Source organism: Varanus komodoensis, unplaced genomic scaffold (genome assembly GCF_004798865.1).
Source record: "Varanus komodoensis strain SLA01 unplaced genomic scaffold, ASM479886v1 scaffold14_1, whole genome shotgun sequence".
In the NCBI taxonomy this organism is placed as follows: domain Eukaryota; kingdom Metazoa; phylum Chordata; class Lepidosauria; order Squamata; family Varanidae; genus Varanus; species Varanus komodoensis.
Window position 1 is genome coordinate 12,353,841 of NW_025335438.1, and position 24,094 is coordinate 12,377,934.

General features: G+C 40.4%; 1 protein-coding gene across 2 annotated transcripts in view; it reads left to right on the top strand.

The window, feature by feature from the left end:
* The first annotated feature begins 21,926 nt into the window (after positions 1-21,926).
* ARFGEF1 (ADP ribosylation factor guanine nucleotide exchange factor 1) overlaps positions 21,927-24,094 on the top strand; it is a 94,690-nt gene continuing 92,522 nt past the window's right edge. The window contains exon 1 of one of the 2 annotated variants that reach the window (XM_044424063.1): positions 21,927-22,415. In XM_044424063.1, the coding sequence (XP_044279998.1) occupies positions 22,292-22,415 (124 nt within the window). In that variant the 5' untranslated portion in view covers positions 21,927-22,291. The remainder of the gene's footprint in view (positions 22,416-24,094) is intronic. The other variant, XM_044424064.1, reaches the window with a different exon arrangement.

Genomic DNA, 24,094 nt, shown 5'->3' on the forward strand with positions numbered 1-24,094 from the left:
CATCTATTTGATACTGTAAGAAAGGTTTAGATGGCAATATCAATTGAGTGGTGAATTTGTGTGCTAAAAGTATGAAACTGCAGCTTGATCCAGAAATACCAGAATACAATGCTCTCCTTTTATATTAGGAGTGCAGAATCAATTAGCAACATAAAAGTACCAGCCTTCTGTATTTTCTTTTCAGTACAATGAAATAGGCTCTCTCTTTCTCTCTCTCTATCTCATTCTCTCTCACACACATTTTCTCTGCGTGTGTGTGTGTGAGAGAGAGAGAGAGGAAGAGAGAGGGAGAGAGGGAGAGAAAGAGTTCTGTAATATCCATTCCAACAAGAATAATGTGATAGCTTCTCTACACATACTGAATAAGCTTCCTGTGAGTAGATGCTTTTCTATCAAATCTCTTATGCTCTCCAGCACAGGAAAAGAAAGGCCTGGAGATCTGAAAGAATTGTTTAAAAAAATCAATGGGATGGTCGTCAAAATATGTGACAAATGCTTTTAATATGTGTGTTTTATGTGATGCATATACACATCATGTCATGTGCATATCTAAGCATGTGTTTGTGTATTTCCATTTGAACCTTACATTACTGTTGTCTATAATAGATACTTAGCACAGGCAGACCATTACATAGGAGTATTCAAATCCAGACACTGAAAATACACAGTGTTTTCTTTGGCCTTTTTATAATTAATTTAATCCTTATGTTAAAAATTCACACTCCAGTTGCTCAGTGAAAAAGATCACTTATTCATAGGGAGAAATACATATTCTTGATCTCACATTTCACCCATGCTTTTATAAAAACACAGTGTGCATGGGCTTCTATCCCATAGGACCTATGGAAACCACTGCTGTCAAATTAATCCAGAGACATTAAATTCACTCAGCTCAGCAGACGCTTTCACTTCAGGTGCAATATTGGGCAGTCATCCATGGTGAAGAACACTCACTCTGTTGGTAAATTACATTCCTTTTCCTTAACCAGCATAAGGTTCCTTTCCCCAAAAGAGTTCAAGAATAAGGCAAATTTAATTCTTAACATCTGGTCTCCTAAACAGTGCTACCATGTTCCACTTAACTGTTACACAGAATTTACAAAGATTTTATGAAATTCCATAAACAACAAAAATATGGGCTTCTCACAGCAGCATACAGATTTCTCCCACGTCACCCCTGAGGACTGGGTCTTACTTCATCAGAGCACAAGGTGCAAGAGATGTAAGTAGGGGAAAGAACAACAGAACTGGAGCAATTCCACTATGTTACACTTTGTATCCAAACCTTGCTTTGTCTGGAAGTCACACATTTTTCAGGAAATAACACCTCATTTTAAAAGCTATTCCACTTTTTCCCTTCTCTGGCATTGCTAAGTTTTACCATCTTGTACCCCTGTCTTCCATTAAATTTTCAGCCTTGTGGAAGCTGGTAAGAACCATGAACCCCTAAAGTTTCTATTCAGAACTGGTTACATTTGTTCCAATATTTTATGGTACAATGGGTCAGGAAAAAATGCCATCCTCCACCAAAAGTTTTCTCCTCCTTTCAATCACTAGGACCTTTCTCAACTAGAGCCTTGATGTTGCATGCAGTGCCCTGGTACCATAATAAAATTTATTCACCTGGTAAGTTAGGTTTCATCTTTCAATCTGAGAAATTATTCTGTTTGATCTGGGAGGACCTCTAGCCATCATATTGGCTGATACCTAGAGAATTTCACATTCCCGTTTGTACATGTTGGCTTGGCCTTTTCTAGATGTGAATGTTATCTATGTGTTCTCCTTCCTATCTGCTCTGCATTTTCTATGCTTAAAGCTGCTTGCAAACAGCAATTTCATAAGAATAAGTGAAGTAACATCAGCCATCAAACACCTTCCAAAGTAATTTCTGCAGGAGTCAAAAGATCAACTCAGTACTTTCTGATGGAACAAATTCATGTGTTTGGACAGTATCAGTAAAGGTAGTTGATTCTAACATACACTAGGCTGACCTAATGACCACATGAAGGCTCATATGGAATAATGGGTTTATTTTTATTTTTCAGAGTGGAAAAGAGCTTGTGTAGTGTTCTTAATATGTGTGAATGCTAATAGGTCATGGTATTTTTTCTACAGTGGGATTCATACTGCTTTCCATATGATGTTGTTTACCTCTAAGTGCTCTCAAGCCAATTCAGTGACCATATTGACTGGATTCAGACAACACAATTACCCAGGTTCAAGGATTAAGTGTAAATGTGTTGCTGAATCATGGGTGGTTGTTGAAATATGGGTTAACGTGTTGTCTCAAAAGAGGGTGCATCTTTATCCCATGCTAGTGTACACTTGCAGCCTGCTAATGTGGCAGAAGCTTCTTGTTCCTAGGGCAAGAGTGTGAGGGGAGCAGCTGAGGCTACATAGCAATGGATGGTAGCCGTCTCTCTCCCTTCATGTTGACCATCACATGGAAAGCATATCATAGTTACAAAACATAGAGGTAAGTATCGCATTCCTCTTTTCTCTAATAAATGGTTCATAAATTTGGCACAGATAAAATGCAGTATGGCATGGTACACTTATTTTCTTGAAGCACCTTTTCCACAGAATAACCTGAACTTGATGTTAACCCTTAGCAGGTTTATTTATTTATTTAAAGCTTTTTTATTGTGTCCTATTAGAAAAAGTGTCAGGACAGTCATAAATAAATAAATAAATAAAAGCACAACATCAAATCCTCAATAAAACCCCAATTAAAATAGCAATTAAACCTTAACATACTGAAATATGAGATGGTTTTGGCCTGGCATCAAAAAGAATAAAGTGTCAGCATCAGGTCCACCTCACTGGGGAGCCTATTCCATAACCAGGGCACCACTGCAGAGAAGGCCCTTCTCTGGGTAGCCACTCTCTTAATCTCCTTCAAAGAGGGCTCCTGAAGAAGGACCTCTGACTTAGATCTTAAGGGGTGGGCAGGCATATAGAGAAGGAGATGCTCTTTCAGATATCCAAGTCCTAAACCTTTTAGGTTGACATGTGAATGGCTGGATGCAACCACATTTTTGACAAATGAGGGATCCTGGTTAAACAGCTCTCACAAAACTATATTTGAAAATGCCCTCTCTAAGGTCTTTCAGGGTCAAAGATTCTTGATCAATAATTTATTGCCATTTTCATAGAAGTGCCCACATACTTCTCAATAACAAAGGTAAAAAAGGGACAGGTTTGTATCAGCACACACACACATATTTTAGAATATTTATTGTCACTAATATTGCCTTTTGCAATGAAGAGAGAAGGAAATACATGCCTATTTTCTAATTTATGGAGAGTTGCAGGTTAATCCATCCATTGCAGGTGGAAATGGGGGATAATAATTCTGAGCAAAGGCATACCAATATCTTTTTATTCAAAATACAGATGAATCATGAGATCAGAAGACCACTTCCTTATTCTTCTTGACTGACAGAAATTGAGCAGCCAGGCTGAACACTCCAGCTGTCTTCACCTTGCAATCCTTTGCAAAGTATTTCCCCTGGGTAAAAAATGCCAAGTCACTTACTGGATGAGGCATTCCTCCATTAAGACTTCAGAGAGTCTACCTATGAATAATATATGGCATGGGTAATTGAAAGGAACCCAATGAGGTACATGGATTGGTGATTGCAAATGACAAAAGAAGTCTTCATTGTGCAACATTAACAATTATATGCATAGCTCATGTGTGTTATCAGTTAATGGCATACAGATCCATGGCTGGTGCATGTGTGTATCTATATAGAGAAGTATTACAGTAAAGAAGATGATACTTGACAATTTCTCCATATAGTACACCACTGCCTCTTCTTTTTAATGCACTATGCTTCAGTATATATGCATGTTCTACTGAATAGTTCAGTTGATGAATGAATGGAACCATATTATTATTGCTAGGCAAAAAATCATTCTGGGCACAATCCTATGCCTTCCTGGTGTGTCCGGGGGACAATAGGATCATCCAGATCCCCAGCTGCATGGTTCTGCAAGCTTGGAGGTGAGTCTCTGAAGAGCGCCCCCCCCCCCCGCCCCCATCATGGCTAAACCACACTGAGTTCAGAGGCTTATATGCATCTTCTGTGGAGGGCATTAGATTGTGTCATTAGTATCTGAAATAGGTAGAAGAGTTGCCAGATTTAAATGTAGGTTACAGATTATTGTATTATTTATTACTTTTTTTTTTTACCACCCAATAGCTAAAGCTGTCTGAGTGGTTCACAACAATTTGGAGTATATTCTGAAGTACATTAAAAAATGCCACAGAACAGGAGCTGACAAATGTTTGGGGCTTGTGAACACATCTGACATTTTGAATAACTGTTCATGGTACCACTGCAACAGATGCATAATGCAGATTAAAGCACCAGCTTTTAGTCATGTGCCATCTTATTTTCTGAAGATTGTCTCAGAACATTACATGTAGCCCAGAGACATTTACAGGGAGAAAGGCTGAAACAGCTGGAGGTCTCACTTTGCTTGAGCTGTTCCCAGCTTAATATATATATTGTGTAGGACGAGTTTGTCACTTTGGTAGGCACTAGAAAAGCTATCAAAGGGATCCAAAGGTTCACTGCTGCCACAGAGACTATGAGATAAATATCTAGCTTGTCTGTGTTTTTAGACTGGTGTACCAATGATCTATGTAAGACATATGACCTGATGCTCTTTCCATTGGGAGGTAGAGGGGGGAAATTCAACTGGTTTTGATGAATAAAGTAACCAAAGCCAGTGACACACATCCTGTTTAAAAAATAATTATAATTAAAGATGAGTATATTTACCAATATAGTGATTACTAAATATAATTCCTGAGAATCAGCACACCATATGATAATTATTAATGGCAGTCATATTATTTTAGAAAATGGTACACCAACACTGTAGAACATAGAAAGCACAGCATCCATTTTACAGAGCACATATGTAAAAAGTTAACAGCAGCTGTTTCATGGTAAACCAATTTCCTCTTCTGAACCTTTCAATGTATATGCAACATAGAGAACTGTCTCCAGTTCTGCATTCTATCCATCCATCCATCCCAGAAAAAAAGCCAGTGTAAACATCACTTAAAGTGTACATGTAAAGAAAAGAGAGAGTTTGTGTTGTAGCAACTGTGGTAGTAATAATGGGCAGAGTACTGCAAGAACAAGGGGTACAGCTGTTCTTTGAGCCACAGTCTCCACAAAGGATCGGGCGATTGCATGGAGAAGTTTGACTTCATTCCTTAGAATTGCCAGTAAAAAAACTTTGAGTTGAACATAAGACAATGTAAAATTCATTCACCCACCTCTGTGTTACACTTCTGTGGATTTTTGTTTGCATGATTTGTTTTGTTTTAATCACTTTCATAGCTAACAAGGAAACTAGAACACTTAACCTTTAGTAACAGTAAAATATTGAGCCTATTATAAACATGTGAACTTCCTCACATTCCTATGCAAATGTGTTTACACAGATCTCTATGCATAATGTGTAATATATGTAGCCTTATATAATAGTACAATTGTAGCACTTAATTGGCAGATCATACAGTTGTTAACAGCAAGTTTAAATGAACTATATTCTATAGTCCAAAAGCAGAGTTAATGACTTGGCTAATATTATGACCTGGAGCCAGTACAACCACACCAAGAACTTCAGAAACACTTCCCAGGAAATGAAATTCTCAGGCTGCTAATGTAATAATAGTTGCCAGACCCTTCAGGGGAGGAGAGTGGCTGTGTTCACATATACCCACAAGCCATGGCAGGAATGCCTTGTTGTTATGTGTGAGTACTGGAAGCATGGTGAAACACAGAATGTTTGATTACCATGAATCACCATGGAGAACCAACAGTTTGTTTTAAGGTTTCCATGTTTCAGTATTGCTTCTCATGATAAGTGAAGCTGGATACAATGTTTTTCTGCAGTTTCCCTATTTGGCAGCAAAGGCATCCACGGCAAATTGATCATACACCTGGAAGTTAAATTATAGTGGACCCTCAGAAACTGATCTTGCCCTGCTAGAAATATGGCATTTAATGCAGCCTCCTAGAAATATGGCATGGCCCCCTAGAGGGCCATAAAGCCCATGATGAGAACCACTGCTCTGTACCAATAGCCCTGGCAAACACTGTAGATTAATTAAGTCAGTTTCCCCTTTTTGGTGGCAAGAGTGGTCATGACAGCCAAGGCCATTCCAGCTGCTATTTTCCACTGCCCTGTTTGCCTAGCAATGGTTGAGTTATTGGTGGACAGAGAGCTGAGTAGCTATCTTGACACTCCCTGCCCTCCCTCCCTCATGAGCATCACAAAAGTTGGGGAGACATGTCCCATCCCGTGAGCCTCACATGAGAGATGAGCCCTCACAAGGCATCAACATGGTTTTGCCACATGAAACACCTGGCAACTTGACCAGGAAGAGCATGAAGTGGGCAACCTGGCCAGGAGGTGGGCAAGGTAGGAGATCTGGCCAGGAGAGCATGGCAAGGCAAGCACAGGAGCAATCAGTGAAGAAGTGAAAGAGTGGAGTGGTGGGCATGGCATTTATGGCAGTGGTAGGCAACCATGCACCAGTGAGTGTGTGCTGGCAGGGAGGACAGGGAAAGCTTCCAGTGAGTTAAACTAGAAATCAGAGCACCTGCTCTACTTGCGAACCTGCACTACCATTATACAGAGTGATGCAGTTATTTCAGGCAGTTCATTTGGGATGTTATGGACTGGAAAAAGAACCAACTGATGTCTATTCGAGTTATTACTATTGCATTTTTACTGCCAGGGAAGAAAAGGCAGTTGTAGAATTTTGCCAAAATTAACTTGAACAAATCTTGGGCACCTTGACTGGGGGCTGGGCTTTTTATTTCTCCATCTCAGGTGGCAAAATGACTTGAACTCTTTAGAAATCATTGAAACATTAGAAACCTTAATTGTAGCTGTTCTGGGTCTTTGTTAAGTAATACTTAATAAAGAATCCTTTTTAGAATCATGAGGAGTGTGAAGAAAAGAACAATGCTAAATGTGTTAGAACAGTAAATACCTCAATGGAAATGATTTGGTGACAGGAGCTGATGTTTGCAGACTTGAAAGTAACCTGAAGATCAAAGATTTAAAAACAATATTTGCCAAACAAATGTAGCATAATTACTTAACAAACAAGGAACATGATGAATGCATAGATTTTTTTTAAAAAAGTACTAAAGTAAGAGAATGGTTAGATACCACTTGCAATAATTCAGTTCTGATAATGATAGTTTGCAAACAAATTTAAAAAGAAACCTCACTCCCAAGTATCCTTTTAAGCAACAGCTTTTTATTAGGTCCTTCATGCTTACACATGAATGATTTGATCTGTATTGAAAGCAACATTAGTAGTATGTTCACTTCCTATATATAAAATGATCTTAGAGAATTACAGAATAAAAGGGAATGCAGATTACAAAATAAGAGGGAAATGGAGGATATAATGTAATACTTTATGATTTAATTTACCTTAATATTTTAGTATTTCATATAACACTTTATGATTTGGTGTGAATTTCCCAGTATCACACAAACAATCCATCATCTAATGGCTTTCATGTCTCACTAGTACCCAAACAGTACTTCTCAAAAAACCATATCCTCAGGCTACATTCATAATCTGATTTTTCCCCCTTATATATTTTGTATCATGGAAAAGGAGAGATACAAAACAGTAGATAATCCTTTCAGAAATAATAGGCACCACCTGTGCGATGCAGATGTGATATATATAATATGTCCCCTGGTGGACTGTGAATGACAGAAATATGCTTTTTCTACTCAACAGGGCTGCTGAGAGCTAATGAACAGAGAATGTGGTCTTGTTTAATAGTGAGCCTCGTTGTTCACATTCCTGGATCTAAAGATATCAAGGTGCAATAAAAAAATAATTTCATGTCAGCAATAACCTGTGTAGGAATATGGGTACTGCTTGCATTTTCTTTACCCTTTAAAAGTATAAGCAGCAGCAGTACTGATCTCCATGATACAGACAAGGACATTCTGTACATTGTCATATAAATCAAGGTTTTAGCTAGGGTTTGTTTGCTCTCTCCCTGCTTTTACAACTAAAACAAATAGGAATTCCTATGTAAATAATGCATAGAACCTTTCAAATTGGTATGGCCAACAGAGAGGCACAAAATAATTATTTCTAAAATTAAATTCCTTATTTTGGACAGAATCATTCTTCATAACAAATAAAAATGAAATGCTATTCATGTGTAAAAACAAAAAAAAATGAATGTTTGAGTATTATTTTGGTTGGAGCTAAGAATGGCTAATCTATAAGTATGAAAGACAATGGGTGTCTGTCATCACTATGGTTGTTTCTGAATGGGGAGGAAAGGAAGCTGAAACACTGGAGAGACCTTCTCTGCTCCCCTCCCTCTGGAATGCTTCCTTTGCCCTTTCACTGAGGTCACCTTCCTGACCTTGGAAAAGCAGCCAGTTCAGTTCTTTCTGCACCAGCTGTGAGAGCAGGAGGGGAATCCTACTGTGGATCCCTAGCTCCAAGGTCAGAGTTCTGTTTCTGACTTCGGATCTGGAAATCCAAAAAACCTAGACTCCCTAGATGCTCTGTATGGGGTCATAGAATCATTCTGTTAATTAACTGAAATGTGTTTGTGTGGTTGAAGACTACAGTAAAATCTTCAGCTACTATGACAGGCTTTCCTAACCAACTCATACCTTTGCAGTCCATACAATCTGAAATCACGGAAGATTAGTAAGCCAAGGCTTACTATATGCCTTTTTCCTGCACTGAGCACCCACTTCCCAGGGAAAAGAGTGGGAAGGTCTCTCTATGATACTATCAATCATGGCTTCATTCATGCAAGGCACACGCTATGTGTCTAAATCTGACAGCTTTGTGGTCTTCACTGTATCAGTGTAAGGACTGTCCTCACCCATGCAAGGCCAGATCTGCTTGGTAGTTACGAATATAATAGGTGTTTGCTAACTTTAAGATACACAGAAAATGTCACAAAAAATTAAATAAAACTATTTGTTATTTAGACTCAGATTACCTTCTACAATAAAATGTTTTAAGCTATATAAACTAAATATATTATTAGTATATTATTGTTGTTGCTGTTAGTCGCGGTTGTGTCCGACCCATTGCGACCCCATGGACTACACTCCTCCAGGCCTTCCTGCCCTCCACCATCTCCCGGAGTCCACCTAAGCTCACACCAACTGCTTCAGTGACTCCATCTAGCTACCTCATCCTCTGCCGTCCCCTTCTTCTTTTGCCATCTATTGTTCCCAGAATTAGGCTCTTCTCCAGGGAGTCCTTCCTTCTCATTAGGTGGCCAAAGTATTTGAGTTTCATCTTTAGTATCTGGCCTTCTAAAGAGCAGTCAGGGTTGATCTCTGCTAGGACTGACCAGTTTGATCGCCTTGCTGTCCAAGGGACTTGCAGGAGTCTCCTCCAGCACCACAATTCAAAGGCCTCAATCCTTTGGTGCTCAGCCTTCCTTATGGTCCAGCTTTCACAGCCATACATTGCAACTGGGAAAACCATAGCCTTGACTATACGCACTTTTGTTGGCAGGGTGATGTCTCTGCTTTTTAGTATGTTGTCTAGATTTGCCATAGCTTTCCCCCGCAGGAGCAAGCGTTTTTTAATTTCATGGCTGCAGTCCCCATCTGCGGTGATCTTGGAGCCCTGGAAAATAAAATCTGTCACTGCCTCCATTTCTTCCCCATCTATTTGCCAGGAAGTGAGAGGACCAGATGCCATGATCTTAGTTTTCTTAATGTTGAGTTTCAAGCCAACTTTTGCGCTCTCCTCCTTCACCCGCATCAAGAGGCTCTTTAGTTCCTCTTCATTTTCTGCCATGAGAGTGGTATCATCTGCATATCTGAGGTTGTTGCTATTTCTCCCAGCAATCTTAATTCCAACTGGTGATTCATCTAGCCCCGCCTTTCTCATGATGTGCTCTGCATATAAGTTAAATAGGCAGGGTGACAGTATACAGCCTTGCTGAACTCCTTTCTCAATTTTGAACCAATCAGTGGTTCTGTGTCCAGTTCTCACTGGTGCTACTTGACCCGCATATAGGTTTCTCAAGAGACAAATAGATGGTCTGGTACTCTCATCTCTTTAAGAACCTGCCACAATTTGTTGTGATCCACACAATCAAAGGCTTTAGCATAGTCAATGAAGCAGAAGTAGACGTTTTTCTGGAACTCCCTAGCTTTCTCCATGATCCAGCATAGGTTGGCAATTTGATCTCTAGTTCCTCTCCCTCTTCGAAATCCTGCCTGTACTTCTGGTAATTCTTGGTCCACGTACTGCTGGAGCCTAGCTTGTAGGATTTTGAGCATAACTTTGCCAGCATGTGAAATGAGTGCAATAGTGCGGTAGTTTGAACATTCTTTGGCATTGCCCTTCTTTGGGATTGGAATGTAAACTGACCTTTTCCAATCCTGTGGCCACTGCTGAGTTTTCCAAATTTGCTGGCATATTGAGTGTAGCACTTTAACTGCATCGTCTTTTCGATTTTGAATAGCTCAGCTGGAATACTGTCGCCTCCACTAGCTTTGGTCTTGCTCAGACTTCCTAAGGCCCATTTGACTTCACATTCCAGGATGTCTGGCTCGAGGTCAGTGACCACCCCATCGTGGTTATCAGGAACGTTAAGCTCTTCCTTGTATAGTTCTGTGTAATCTTGCCACCTCTTCTTAATCTCTTCTGCCTCTGTTAGGTCCCTGCCATTTTGGTCCTTTATCATGCCCGTCTTTGCATGAAATGTTCCCTTCATATCTCCAATTTTCTTGAAGAGATCTCTGGTCCTCCCTATTCTATTGTTTCTTCTATTTCTTTGCACTGGTCATTTAAGAAGGCATTCTTATCTCTTATAGCTATTCTCTGGAATTCTGCATTCAATTGTTTGTATCTTTCTCTTTCTCCCTTGCCTTTCACTTCCCTTCTTTCCTCTGCTATTTGTAAAGCTTTCTCAGACAGCCATTTTGCTTTCTTGCATTTCTTTTTCTTTGGGATGGTTTTAGTTGCTGCCTCTTGTACAATGCTGTGAACCTCCATCCATAGTTCTTCAGGCACTCTGTCTATCAGATCTAATTCCTTAAATCTATTTGTCACCTCTACTGTATATTCATCAGGGATATGATTTAGGTCATACCTGAGTGGCCTAGTGCTTTTCCCTACTTTCCTCAACTTAAGCCTAAATTTTGCAACCAGAAGCTCATGATCTGAGCCACAGTCAGCTCCTGGTCTAGTTTTTACTGACTGTATAGAGCTTCTCCATCTTTGGCTGCAGAGCACATAGTCAATCTGATTTCTGTGTTGACCGTCTGGGGATGTCCATGTGTAGAGTCGTCTCTTGGGTTGTTGGAAAAGAGTGTTTGCTATGACCATCGTATTCTCTTGACAAAATTCTACCAGCCTGTGCCCTGCTTCATTTTGTACTCCAAGGCCAAACTTGCCTGTTATTCCGGTTATCTTTTGGCTTTCGACTTTAGCATTCCAATCCCCCATGATGATAATGATATTATTTTTGGGTGTTAATTCTAGAAGGTGTTGTAGGCCTTCATAGAACTGGTCAACTTCAGCCTCTTCAGCACCAGTGGTTGGGGCATAGACTTGGACTATTGTGATGTTGAATGGTTTTCCTTGGATTCGAACTGAGATCATTCTGTCATTTTGGAGATTGTATCCCAGTACTGCTTTTCCTACTCTTTTATTGACTATGAAGTTTACTCCATTTCTTCTGAGGGATTCTTGCCCGCATCGGACTCTCCTTTCACCACCAGATACATCAGCAACTGGGTGTCCTTTCAGCTTTGACCCAGTCACTTCATTTTTTCTGGCGCTACTAGTACTGACCCTCTGCTCTTTCCCAGTAGCATATTGGACACCTTCCGACCTGAGGGGCTCATCTTCCGGCATCATATCTTTTTTCCTTTTGGTACTGTCCATGGGGTTTTCATGGCAAAGATACTGGAGTGGGTTGCCATTTCCTTCTCCAGTGGATCACATTTTGTCAGAGCTCTCTGCTATGGCCTGTCCATCTTGGGTGGTCCTGCACGGCATAGCTCATAGCTTCATTGAGCTAGGCAAGCCCCTTCACCACAAAAAGGCAGTGATCCATGAAGGAGATTACATGTAAATTATTTCATGTAATAATTCCAAATAAAGTAATATGTCAAACTGGATTTCAACTGAGTATTTGAATAGATGGCTGATGAGTAGAATAAGACTGCTTTTGGGTGAAGGACTGTATTAGATTTTCCTTGATACATCCCAATTCTGTGCCTCCAGGGGCAGTCCAAAGTTGCCTCCTAACTGAAAATCAACATCATAAAATATATTCAAATTTTAAATTTGGTCATCAATAAACATAAATGAGCAATTGGTGGTCATCAATACACATGATAAGAGATACAAAATTAATGCTCTTTCTTATTGGATCCATTCCCATTATAATTTAATTCAATTGTCCATAACATTTGACTGGCAAATAGATACACTGCAATGATGGTGCACAGTACTAGTTATATAAAATATATAATGGTCAAACTATACCTTGTTCCTCAGTTATAAACATCCAAGTTAAGAACAACCACCTATTTACAAACAAGCAAACCCATCAGTCCTACCTTATCCTTGAGTGGCAAGTGGGCACCTGCTGGCAGCAAGCAGTGAGAGCTGGGGGTTGAAGAAAGGAAAGAAGAAGAAAGGAAGAAAGGAGGGAGGGAAAGGTAAGGAGGGAAAAGTAGCAAACTGTCGAGGTGCTACTCAACATGTAAACAACCCACACGTTCACGAGCAATAAAACTAAAGTCCTTTATTGCTACTTGTCTACAAGATGTACAACTCTATAGATAAGCTCTTCTGTTGAGGTCTTTGGAATGCAGTTGTTAATCCTCTAATGGTGTCTCTCCCCGAGCCCAAGTGGGACTAGCCCTCCTGGTCACGCCTTTCTTTCCTCTGGCATAGCAAGCTCTGCCTTTGCTCGTACCTCCTCAGAATTCTACGATTGGTCGCTAGAGAAAAGTCTATTACGCCCCCTGCGTCTCCTGTGTCATGTTCAGCATGTTCAGCGTCAGTAGGAGGAGGGACACCCCGCTCTGACTCCTTCTGAGTAGAACTCGTAGTGTCTTTTCCCTTGGGGCTCTCTTGCTTTGATGTGGTCTCGGGTGTTTGCTCACTGGCCAGGGAGCCAGTGGGAGGTGCAGCTATCTGCTGAGCTACCCCCAAGCTAGGCTGCGGGGTTGGCTTTTGGATACAGGGTCCTAAGCACAAAACCTCCTCGTGAGGTGCTGTCTCTGTCGGGGCTTCAGGCACGACACAAGCAGTGAAATTGGAATTAGAATGTGACTCCAGTTGTAAGCCAGCCCCGCTCCAGCAGCACAATCAAACCCTGATTCTCCAGCACCAGTCCATCCTCTCCAAAATTAGGCTTAATGTTAGCTCAAGAAACGCTAACCTTTAATAATCTTTTTTTACTATTTTTTAAATCTTTCTATCTAAACTGTTTTAAGAACTGTACTGTATACCTACACACATACATACAGATTCGCTCTTCAATACCTCCAGTTACTTTATTATTACTGTATTAACATCATTATCATTATTAAAATGCTATTTTATGTTTAAGATGTTTAAGTGTTTCTTTAGTGTTTTATATGCTGTTATATATGTGATCCAACTAACATACAAATTTGACTTAAAGATGAACAGAACAGGAACTGAACTCGTTCCTAACCAAGGGACCAGGTGTACTTAAAAATTAAAGCCCTTGAGAAAGTTATGAGTAACTGAGGTCTCCAAGATTAGTTTTGGAAATATACATCTTCAACACTTTCAGAAAGATTACATTGATATTGCTACTTTGCGCTCACTCGCTCGCTCACTCTCTATCTATATAATAGGCATTTTCACTTAACATGTTTACTTTTCAAAATTATTAGCAGAGATAGGTAGAGTCTCCCACTTCTGGTCCACAAAAGGTTCAGCACACCCAGATTTTTTTAAAATCTAGGTGTCATATCCACCAACATTCTGCCCTCTTCCTGTCCTAAAATCCATTTCTGATTAATAGATATGGATTGAGAAATATTTATGATACTGGACATATAAAAGGAAAATTGAAAAGATATATGTATCATAACTTTTATCATATATCATATTTATTTGATGACAAAGCAATTATAAATCATACACTCTAGCTGTTTGTTCAGATATTGTTTTATACTATTGGTTACCAATAAGGAGGTTTCTGCCTATACATGCATTCCACAATAAAATGCCAAGATGTCCTGATGAATCCTTGTCATCACACAAGGGTGAGCTTCAATGGCTGCATTATTGGCCTCTCTCCAGTAGTTTATGATCATTTGGTAAAAAGAAAGAAAACATTGTAAGGGTGGGGAGTTGCACAACTTTGTGCAGAAATAAGTGTTTGCACTGGTTACTCCCCAAATTAAAACTTGGCAAAATGTCACAATTTTTTAGTAAACCAAAGCAGAACTGGATTAAAAAGAGATGCCATCATTATCTCACATTACTACTGCTGCTGTCACCTTGAGTGTTGTTTTTAGACAGTGGGGCAGACCTTTTTTGGGGAAGTCCAATTTCCCCCTGCAATCTATTAAACTTATAAGTTTGAGCAATGGTTGCATTCAGGTTTTTAACCTAGATGCCAAAACAGTTGGACCACAAAACTAGCAGTCACACATGTATGTGAGAGAGGAGCATTAAGTCCAGAAAGTGAAAAACTTACTCCATTCCAGATGACATGTTGCCAGGATCCTGTCATGGAACAGGGTAATGTGACCAGCTTTTGTGGTGTTAGGGGATGTTGTGGTGTTTGAACTACAGAAGCATCACCTTGCTTCATTTAGGTAAATAAAAACAAGGACAAGAATGGGTGTCATACATAAAGGATGGTTCACGGAAGTTTGCATATACAACTATTTTCTTCCCTTGTATCTTTCCGTTAGCGTTTGCCAGCCCTCCAGTTACCACTGTTCTGCTTGATTGTCCTAGCATGCTTGGACTATAACAGTACAGTGTACTTGGAAATTCCTCCAACATATCTTTCCTCTAATGTATCAAAACTAATCTCATATTCATTTCTGAGGGACTGAATATGCAACATCAGGCATATTATTAGCATAACTATCACACATTTGTCAGGAAAACAAATAGCTTTTCAAAAAATGATTTTTAATGGTTATGTATTTAAAAAATAGATGGCTTATGTACATGAATGAGTTGTGTCTGTGTCCCTGTTTTATCTGTTTTGAGGCAAAAGTAACCCCCATTTCCATACAATTTTACCTCCTGTGTTATTCATACTTAGAACACTTCATTCTTCTCATGCCACCCATTATAATGACTGGCTTGAAATATCAGTTATTGCACTTTTGACAAGAAATAAGTAGATGGCCTTGCTGGAGGAAAGAATCATGCAGATCCAAAGATCACTTCTTGGCAGTTAAAAGTGGATATTTTTCCAGTCTTACTGCTTTTCACCTTAATTCACATGACTTTATGACCTTCTGTCTGAGTTTTTCAACATAGATATTAAAATGCCTACAGGGATGAACAGTTGAAACTGTCCTTGTTATTCATCTTTTATAATTCAAACGTGAAAGGGAAAAATATTTCCTGTACTAAGTTTTCATTTAGCCTTGTTAATTCTTTATTTGCTATTTTAGTAGATTATTAAGATCAGCTTGAAAGTATTTTTAAGAAAAGCAAGGCTTTTTTCTCAAAGTCAATTGCACATATAAAAAGCTAAATGTGTTATTAAGTATACAATATTATGTCTTTTTTCCTTCTCTTTCAGCTACTAGTTTTCATCCTAAATCTTAAAAACCTACTGTGATTATAAGTTTACAATGTTTTTAATAGTTCCAGGGGAAAATGTCAAGAATCCACAATGGGTATAAGGCTATCTGTGGGGCAAGGGAATGCTCATGAACTCAAGGAGTGAAAGCCTAAGATCCAAATAACTAATGTTCTTATTTGTGCCCACACACACACAATTGAAAGTCAATTCATGTAGCCTAACCTACCTATTTTTACTCTTTTTATCTGGAATTTCTATTGACTCAACATTGACTTGGATCTAATAGTGTTGATATTCCAAAAGGGAAAAGAACAAATTCCCCTTTCCCAATGCTGACCCCATGCACTCCCAAATTTGTTCCAGGGAATCTCCACAGGAGACCAACATAACAAATTAAAATAATTGACACAATGATGCTCTTGGGTGCTGCCTAAGATGGTCAACTAATTGCAATTCATGGCAGAACTAGATCTGCCAGGGCCAGGCCACACATATGACTAGTTGGCTACATATGGCTCTCATGGCACATGGGGCAGTTAAACCCCAGTTTACCTTTTCATTTCAAAGAAGGATTGCTAAGTATGAAGATGGTCTTACAATGGCTGCAAGAAATTTAGAAAGAGCTAAGAAAAATGAACTCCAATTTAATAAGCTTTTCACGTATCTTGCATGAAATGTCACCATAACTAATTTGTTCAAGAAAAATACGTTTATTTGGGGAAACAAATCTAAGACCATTATAGAATAAATATAAAGCATCTAGCTACCATGGCATACAATCCCACATGTTCATAAAATTGAATTAAAATATTACTTACAGACAAGTAAAAGACAAAATTAGTTGAATCTCTGCCAGAACACATCATAGGTTGGAGATTCATTATCCCTCCTTCCTTGGTCAGTCAGGTACACTGCCAGATTGGCACTAGGCTACTATGGAAACAGGTTGGATGGCATGGGCAGGAGCCAAGAACAAGCACAGCTTATCATATCTTTGCCAGGGACAAAAGAGCATTCCCATTACCTCTTCATGGCAGCAGCATGACATGTCCCTAATGACAATGAGGTTGGAAGAAATGACCTAGCTCAAATAACCTGATAGTGCACTGTGGGTTAAGCTTTAAGGGAGCATGGTGCATGCTGTCCACTATTATGAGTATGTGACCCCCAGCCAGGAACAGACATGGCTTGCAATGCAAGCAAACACAGCAGCAGAGATATTTGAAAGTTAAACTAATCTTGCATAACCATGGTCTTAGTGTTAAACAAAGGTCATTTAATCCTTGAATGACACCCCTTCCCCTGGGCCAGCTGTGCACAACATGACAAGCAATGATTGGACATTCATAAAGATGAACAAGCCCGATGTCTTTAAACCCAGAGAAGCATGGCCTTCACATTTCCTTTGAAATCCAAGGGACTCTCAGGAGTCTTCACCAGCATCACAATTCAAAAGTGTCAATTCTTTGATGTTCAGCCTTCCTTATGGCCCAGCTCTCACAGTCATACATTACAACTAGGAAAACGGTAGCTTTGTCTATACAAACTTTTTTTGACAAGGTATGTCTCTGCTTTTTTAGTGTGATGTCTAGTTTCACCATAGCTTTCCTTCCAAGGAGCAAGTGTCTTTTAATTTCATGGCTGCAGTCCCCGTCTGCGGTGATCTTGGAGCCCAGGAAAATAAAATCTGTCACTATCTGCATTTCTTCCCCATCTATTTGCCAGGAAGTGAGAGGACCAGATGCCATGATCTTAGTTTTCTTAATGTTGAGTTTCAAGCCAACTTTTGCGCTCTCCTCCTTCACCCGCATCAAGAGGCTCTTTAGTTCCTCTTCATTTTCTGCCATCAGAGTGGTATTGTCTGCATATCTGAGGTTGATATTTTTCCCAGCAATCTTAATTCTGCCTTGTGATTCATCTAGCCCAACCTTTTGCATGATGTACTCTGCATATCAGTTAAATGAGCAGGGTGACAATATACAGCTTTGTTGTACTTCTTCCCTTCAAGGCTAAAAATGCCCAATTCTTTCAATCTCTTCTCATAGGGCTTTGCTTCCAGTCCCCAAATCATGATTGTTGCCCTTCTCTGAATCCTTTCTAGTTTGTCTACATCTTTCTTAAACCATGGTGTTCAGAACTGGACAAAGTACTCCAGATGAGGCCTAACTAGTGCTGAGAAGAGGAGAACTAGTACTTCACATGATTTGGAAGTGATATTTCTATTATGCAGCCCAAAACTGCATTTGCCTTTTTTGCAGCCACATCGCATTGTTGACTTATATTTGACTTGTAATCTACAGCAATTCCAAGATCCTTCTTACTTGTACAATTGTTCAGCCAAGTATCCTCTATCTTCTAGCAATGCATTTGGTTTCTTTTTCCTAGGTGAAGGACATGGCAATTGTCCCAACTGAATTTCATTCTGTTGTTTTCAGCCCAGAAGGCTGAATTTTGTTTCTGTCTTCCAAGGTATTACCTATCCCACCCAATTTTGTGTCACAACATTGCAACAGTTTAACAAGGAGGTTACCCAATCAAAAACTGAATTCAGATTAGTCTGGCAAGATTTGTTCTTGACACATCCATGTTGACTTCTAATAATCACAACATTGTTCTCAACGTATTTGAAGAGTAACCACTTTATAATCTGCTGCAAAATTTTCCCAGGGATTGATGTCAGACTTTCTGGTCTGTATTTTCTACATCCTTCCTTTTTTCCCTTCTTGAAGATGGGGACAACATTAGCCCTTCTCCAGTCATGTGGTGCAAAGATAACAGACAGTGGTTCTAGAAATCTTCTGGCATTCCTTTATTACTCTAGGATGGAGTTCATCTGGCCCTGAAAATCTGAACTCATTCAAAATAATTAGATGATCTTTGACATTTGTCTATCAATGTCAGGTTGTCATACTGCTCTTGCACCTCCCCTGCATCAGGAAGGTCATAGATCCTCTTTTGGGAGCCAAAGCAGGAATCAACCATGTCTGCTTTTTATTTGGCATCTGTTATTTTGCCATCCACATTGAGTAGGTGAACCCCCATTTCTTTCTCTATCTTTTCCTATACCTGTAACCTTGCTAACCTTAGTTCATTCTCAGCGTTAGCCTTCCTGGTGGCAGCCCTGCTATTCCATGCTATCTGTTCCTTTCTTTGTAGCCTGGCCTTCCTTCCACTCCCTATACATGTCCTTTTTTCAGATAATCAATGGCTTCTTCTGTTGCCCTTTACCTTTTTTTCCTTGTTGGAATTATTTGTAATTGTATCTTTAGAATTTCTTTTTCTTTTTTTTAAATTCCCACCCATCTTTGACTCTTGCCATGACTCTAATATAATTTCTTTATACTTATTTTAGGTGATGAGATTGTGGAAACAGACAACAGAATGTCTTCTCTGTTAACATTTTCTTCTATCACTTTGAGGAGTACGAGCTAACAAATATGAGTCTTAGTCAGTGCAGTTAAAATACTAATGAGATCATTTTCAAATGGTTATCTAAACTAGACTGGGAAATATATTATCCCCGCTAGAGATCACACTATCAAAAAGACCATTTCCTCTGGTCTTTTAAATTGTTTTATAACAGGAAGAACAATGGTACTGGGAACTGGAAAAAAACATTGTTCATATTACTACAGACTATGCACCTCCACAAAACAGTACAGCTGTACAGTACATGACACCATAGGCCAACATGTTTTATTTTTGCTTTTTAACCCACAGTGAGGCTGTGGCACGTGCAAGGAACATCCATCTGGCATTTTTAGTATCCAGCCTCTGCTTGTGCAGCCCCTCTGAGAATGGGTTATGGGAGAGATAAGCAAACCTCACTTAACCTATGGTCTACATGTGCAATATGATACCCACAACACCAACCAGTCATTGAAAAATGCACAAACATTTACATATGAATTAAAGCTCACAGGACATACACATTGCTAGAGAAATGTTTTAAAACACCTCATTTACTTTGAGTAGGTATCATTTTTTGATTCCTGCAGTTGAAAACTACATAATATGCAACCTTTTAACAAAATGTTCATGGGAAACTTTCTATACAGTATAAATAAAACCTACTATAATGAATATATCATCATTCCAACACTGCTGCATCCAATTTTATTTTGTGTATTTGCCTATCTGAACCACTGATACCATTCTTTGAAAATAGATAGTTGCAAAAGCTTACTTCAGACTACAACCATTCCAGTTTTACAATGTATATTGCTATTTATAAATTGTCACCAGATATTAATTTTCTGTGAAAACAGAAAAGGTCCTACAGCTCCCAGAATTTCCCAGTGAGCCCATTTTCTGTCTAAACATGAATAGGATTACACCCTTAGAATTATTAATATTACAGAGAACAGCCTAACTCTGACGAGGCATAACAACCTTCTCCCAAGTGGACTTCTGAAAGGATCCACAGCCAAACATGATAAACTTACCATGGAGAGCACTGCACCACTGCATTAGACTATTTGTCAATCTAACCTTATAGCAGCTCATCAACATTTTGGGCAAAGAATATTTGCCCATCTTTTATTACACAATTCCTTTTAAATGGAAATACCAAAGATTGAACATTATTAAAATCCTGTTTTATCATTTGTGATCTCCATCATATACCACTCAACTGAATACTTGGAAAGATAGTAGGACCATTATTTGGCATAGCATTGTCAACATGTAAGTCAACCAGTTCCTAGGGTGATGCAAATTCATTTCCCAACTTTTTTGTGACTTAGCTGAACAAAGAGAGGGAACTTCCTTTGGTTCATTTATCCTGGTTGTGAGTGCTAAGTCGGCATTCCTTGTTTTTACATTCTTTTAAATCCAGGATGTCCTCCTCATCTGATTAGGCTCTGCCCACTTTGATCTGCTTTCATCTTGAGGCTGAGTAGAAAACAAGTACTCTGCTGCCAAACACTTTTTATCTCTGAGTTGTTTTATCTTAATTATCCATGGAGGGCTGGAGCAGAGGAAGGGTCATTATAGCCAAGCATAAGCTTTAGAATAGATTATGCCTTCATACTTTCCTAACTACAATTCCAATTTACTTTCAAATAACAAATTCGGGGGGGGGGGGGCGAGCTGATTGGTGTATGCTGGGAGTTGTAGGCCTTTTTTTTCCTGTTTAAACTTGCAGGTAAACTTAGTCCTTTACTAAGGCATACTGTGACAAGTTGAAGAGAAAGAGATTAATTGTGGCAAAAATCTAAAGCCCGCCAACAGTTGTATGTAGCAATATGTGTGTGATAACACACGCACATAAAACACAGACACATGCCTCTTGATTTGATGAAATGGGCTCTAGCCAACATACCAATTTCAAATGGTATCTTGAAGGTACTGCAACACACTTAGAGGGAAGTGTTCCAACACGTACTCAAGGGGATACACATACACACATGAATATGATAAACAGCAAAATGCAGTCTGTGACATTTCTATACAATACTCAATCGAAGATAAGCAGTGTAGCCACTCATCACAGCCGTACTTGACCACAGCACAGCCTACCTAGTTTTGCTATGCTAGTTTAATGACCATAATTAAAGCGAGAGCAAACCCGGCCTGGGCTAGGCTCAATCCTAAAAGAAGAGATTCAGACGCGCCATCAGTTCTTATGCTTCATCATCGCGGAGTCATCGATGCCTCTCCTGGAAGGGACATGGAAGAGGGGCGGAGATCGGCTCGTTTTCCTTATCAAGTCTGAAGGAACAAGCGGACCGAGCTGGCCGGATAGTCTTTGCCATCATCGGGAAGCATCTGAGAAGAAATCCACTGTGGCAGGGAAAAGGAGCGAGAGGCTGGCACACGGAGGGCGGGCAGATTCTTTCACAATTCAGCACCTCTGTGCCGCTCATCCTCTTCCACGTTCCTTTTAGAAGAAGAGGACCAGGCCCCTCCCCTCCTCACACCTGTTGCGCGGGCCGACAACCAGTCCCAGCTCTACCTCGCTAACGCGGCTGGTGTTGTTGCTCTGCTCGGTCCCTCCCTGCGGCTGCGCCTCCGCCTCCGCCTCCGCCTCCGCCTGGGCTTGGAGCAACAACAGCAGCGGCAGCAGCTACCGCCAGCGCCGCTGCCGCTTCCTCCTCTGCAGCCACTCGGGCCGCGGCCTTGACGTCGTTTCCTTCCAACATGGCGAGAACAGGAGGTTGCTGCCGCTTTTGCTGCCCCTGCCGACGCCGCTGCTAATGGAGGCTGAGGCGAGCGGGCAGCTCAGAGGTTGAGGGCTTAGAGTTCCTAGAAGAGCCGGTTCCTTCTTCCCTGGCGACGAGGAAGTAACCTCCCTGCCCCATCCCAACCTCAGTCGCGTCCAAGCCGGAAAGCTATTTCACGGAAGCTGCTTTGGTTCTCAGCCGCTGGCGCGGTCGGAGCAGCTGTAGTCTAAAGCAGAGAGAGAGAGACTCCCCACTGCTCGCTCGCTTCTTTCTCCTCACTTTCATCGCATCCCCATGTATGAGGGGAAGAAAACGAAAAACATGTTCCTGACCCGGGCTTTGGAGAAGATCCTGGCCGACAAGGAGGTGAAGAAGGCGCATCATTCCCAGCTGCGCAAAGCCTGTGAGGTCGCATTAGGTAAATGTAGGGGGACAGGCAGGCTGGATGGAGGGGAAGGGTAGGCAGACCGAGGCACCTGCAGCAGAGCAGGCCTCGGAACTGGCTGGGGCGGCTGTCATTGTGGGAAGAAACTGACAGCGAGAGGAAAAAGGGCGAAGGCAATGATGAGGGTCTTCCAGGCTGGGTGTGTGCGTGGAGCAACACGACAAAGGTGAACCAGGTTTTGATAGACTTAGTGAGGAACGGGAAGGAAGAGGACGGGCAGTCCCTGGTATTGCCTAGTGCGTGACAAGGCCTTTGTGATCCAGCAAAAACGTTGGGTTGGAGGTGACGATGGGAGATACTAAAAACAGGCCGTTTGTGTGTGCGTTATGTTAGTCTTGGCGAGGAGTTGTGCGTGTGGGTTTTGGTGAACGGGAGGGTGTGTTTTAGCAAGCTTTTTTCCCCTTGTTGACAATACAATGTAGTCAATTGCTTCGACATGGCTCTTTCCTTGTCGACTCCCTCATGCATAAACACACCCTGGATGAATAGGCAGGGAAGGTGTGTAAAAAGCTGACCTGGAAGAACAAGGGCGCCTGGGAGGGAGCAGGTGACAGGCAAGCGGGAGGGGGGAGAAGAGCGGAGAACGGAAGCTGAAGAAAAGCCGATGATGGAAAACAAGGAACAGTGACACCCTGGCAACATTTAAAATTTATGCTGTTCTTTGAATTGAGAGGCTGCTGTGTAGGGCAGAGAAATAACAGCAGGGAGGGATGCAGTGGTACAAGGGATCTTTTATGGCACATCTGTGTAGATTAAAAAAAAAATCTGGGAGGAGCATGAGTTTCTTTCAGGTTTTGCATAATTATTTAAGCCAGCATGAAAGAAATACAGGAAATGCATTCACAAGGTGAACTTTTCACCCAGTTTATTAGAATTAGACTTAATCCTTCTCCACATAAATAATTTTCAAAGGCCAGTTGAGTCACTTGGTTAGAGCAGGGAGATACTGAAATGAAAAGTGATTAGGTGGCATATGATACAGAATTCTGTTTTGATGAAGGCTGACAAGTAATATGTCCCTGGACTGAGCTGACCCTATATTTGTTTTAAAAAACTTAGTGTAATTTAGAAATAGTAAAGAAGGTGTTTCATCTAGAACAACTGGCTAATTGTTGGTTTTGTTTGTTTGTTTTGGCCTTATCCCTGGTATGTTAATATGTATTAGTGTTAGTTCAGTATCATATCTGTGTTTTTATAAAAATCACAAACCTTAATTTACTATTTGAAGCTAATTTTATAATTCATACAAGGGTCTGTCTATGTAAGCATCTTTCTTCTGGATCAGGAACTATGGCCCAAATCAGAGGTGCATCTGGTTCTACATGTTGATGCCTATCTGAATATGGACATTTAACTTTGCCACTTTGCCTTCATTGGGGCAAGCTTTCAGATATGCATTTCTATCTACATGCTGGTACATCTGGTCATGCATAACTATATGCAACTAGAGCTGGACCAAGGCAATATGTTTTCATATATGAAAATCAGTCATTTGTCAGTGTAGTGGTTGGTAAAAATAACCTTTCATCACCTCTTTTCTCTACTGAGTTTTATTGCTGTTTGTGTACATCACCAGCCAACATCATTGCAGATATAAGTTTTAAAAAATGACAGTAACAAGCTACTACTGAGGATCCACCAGTTATAATTGG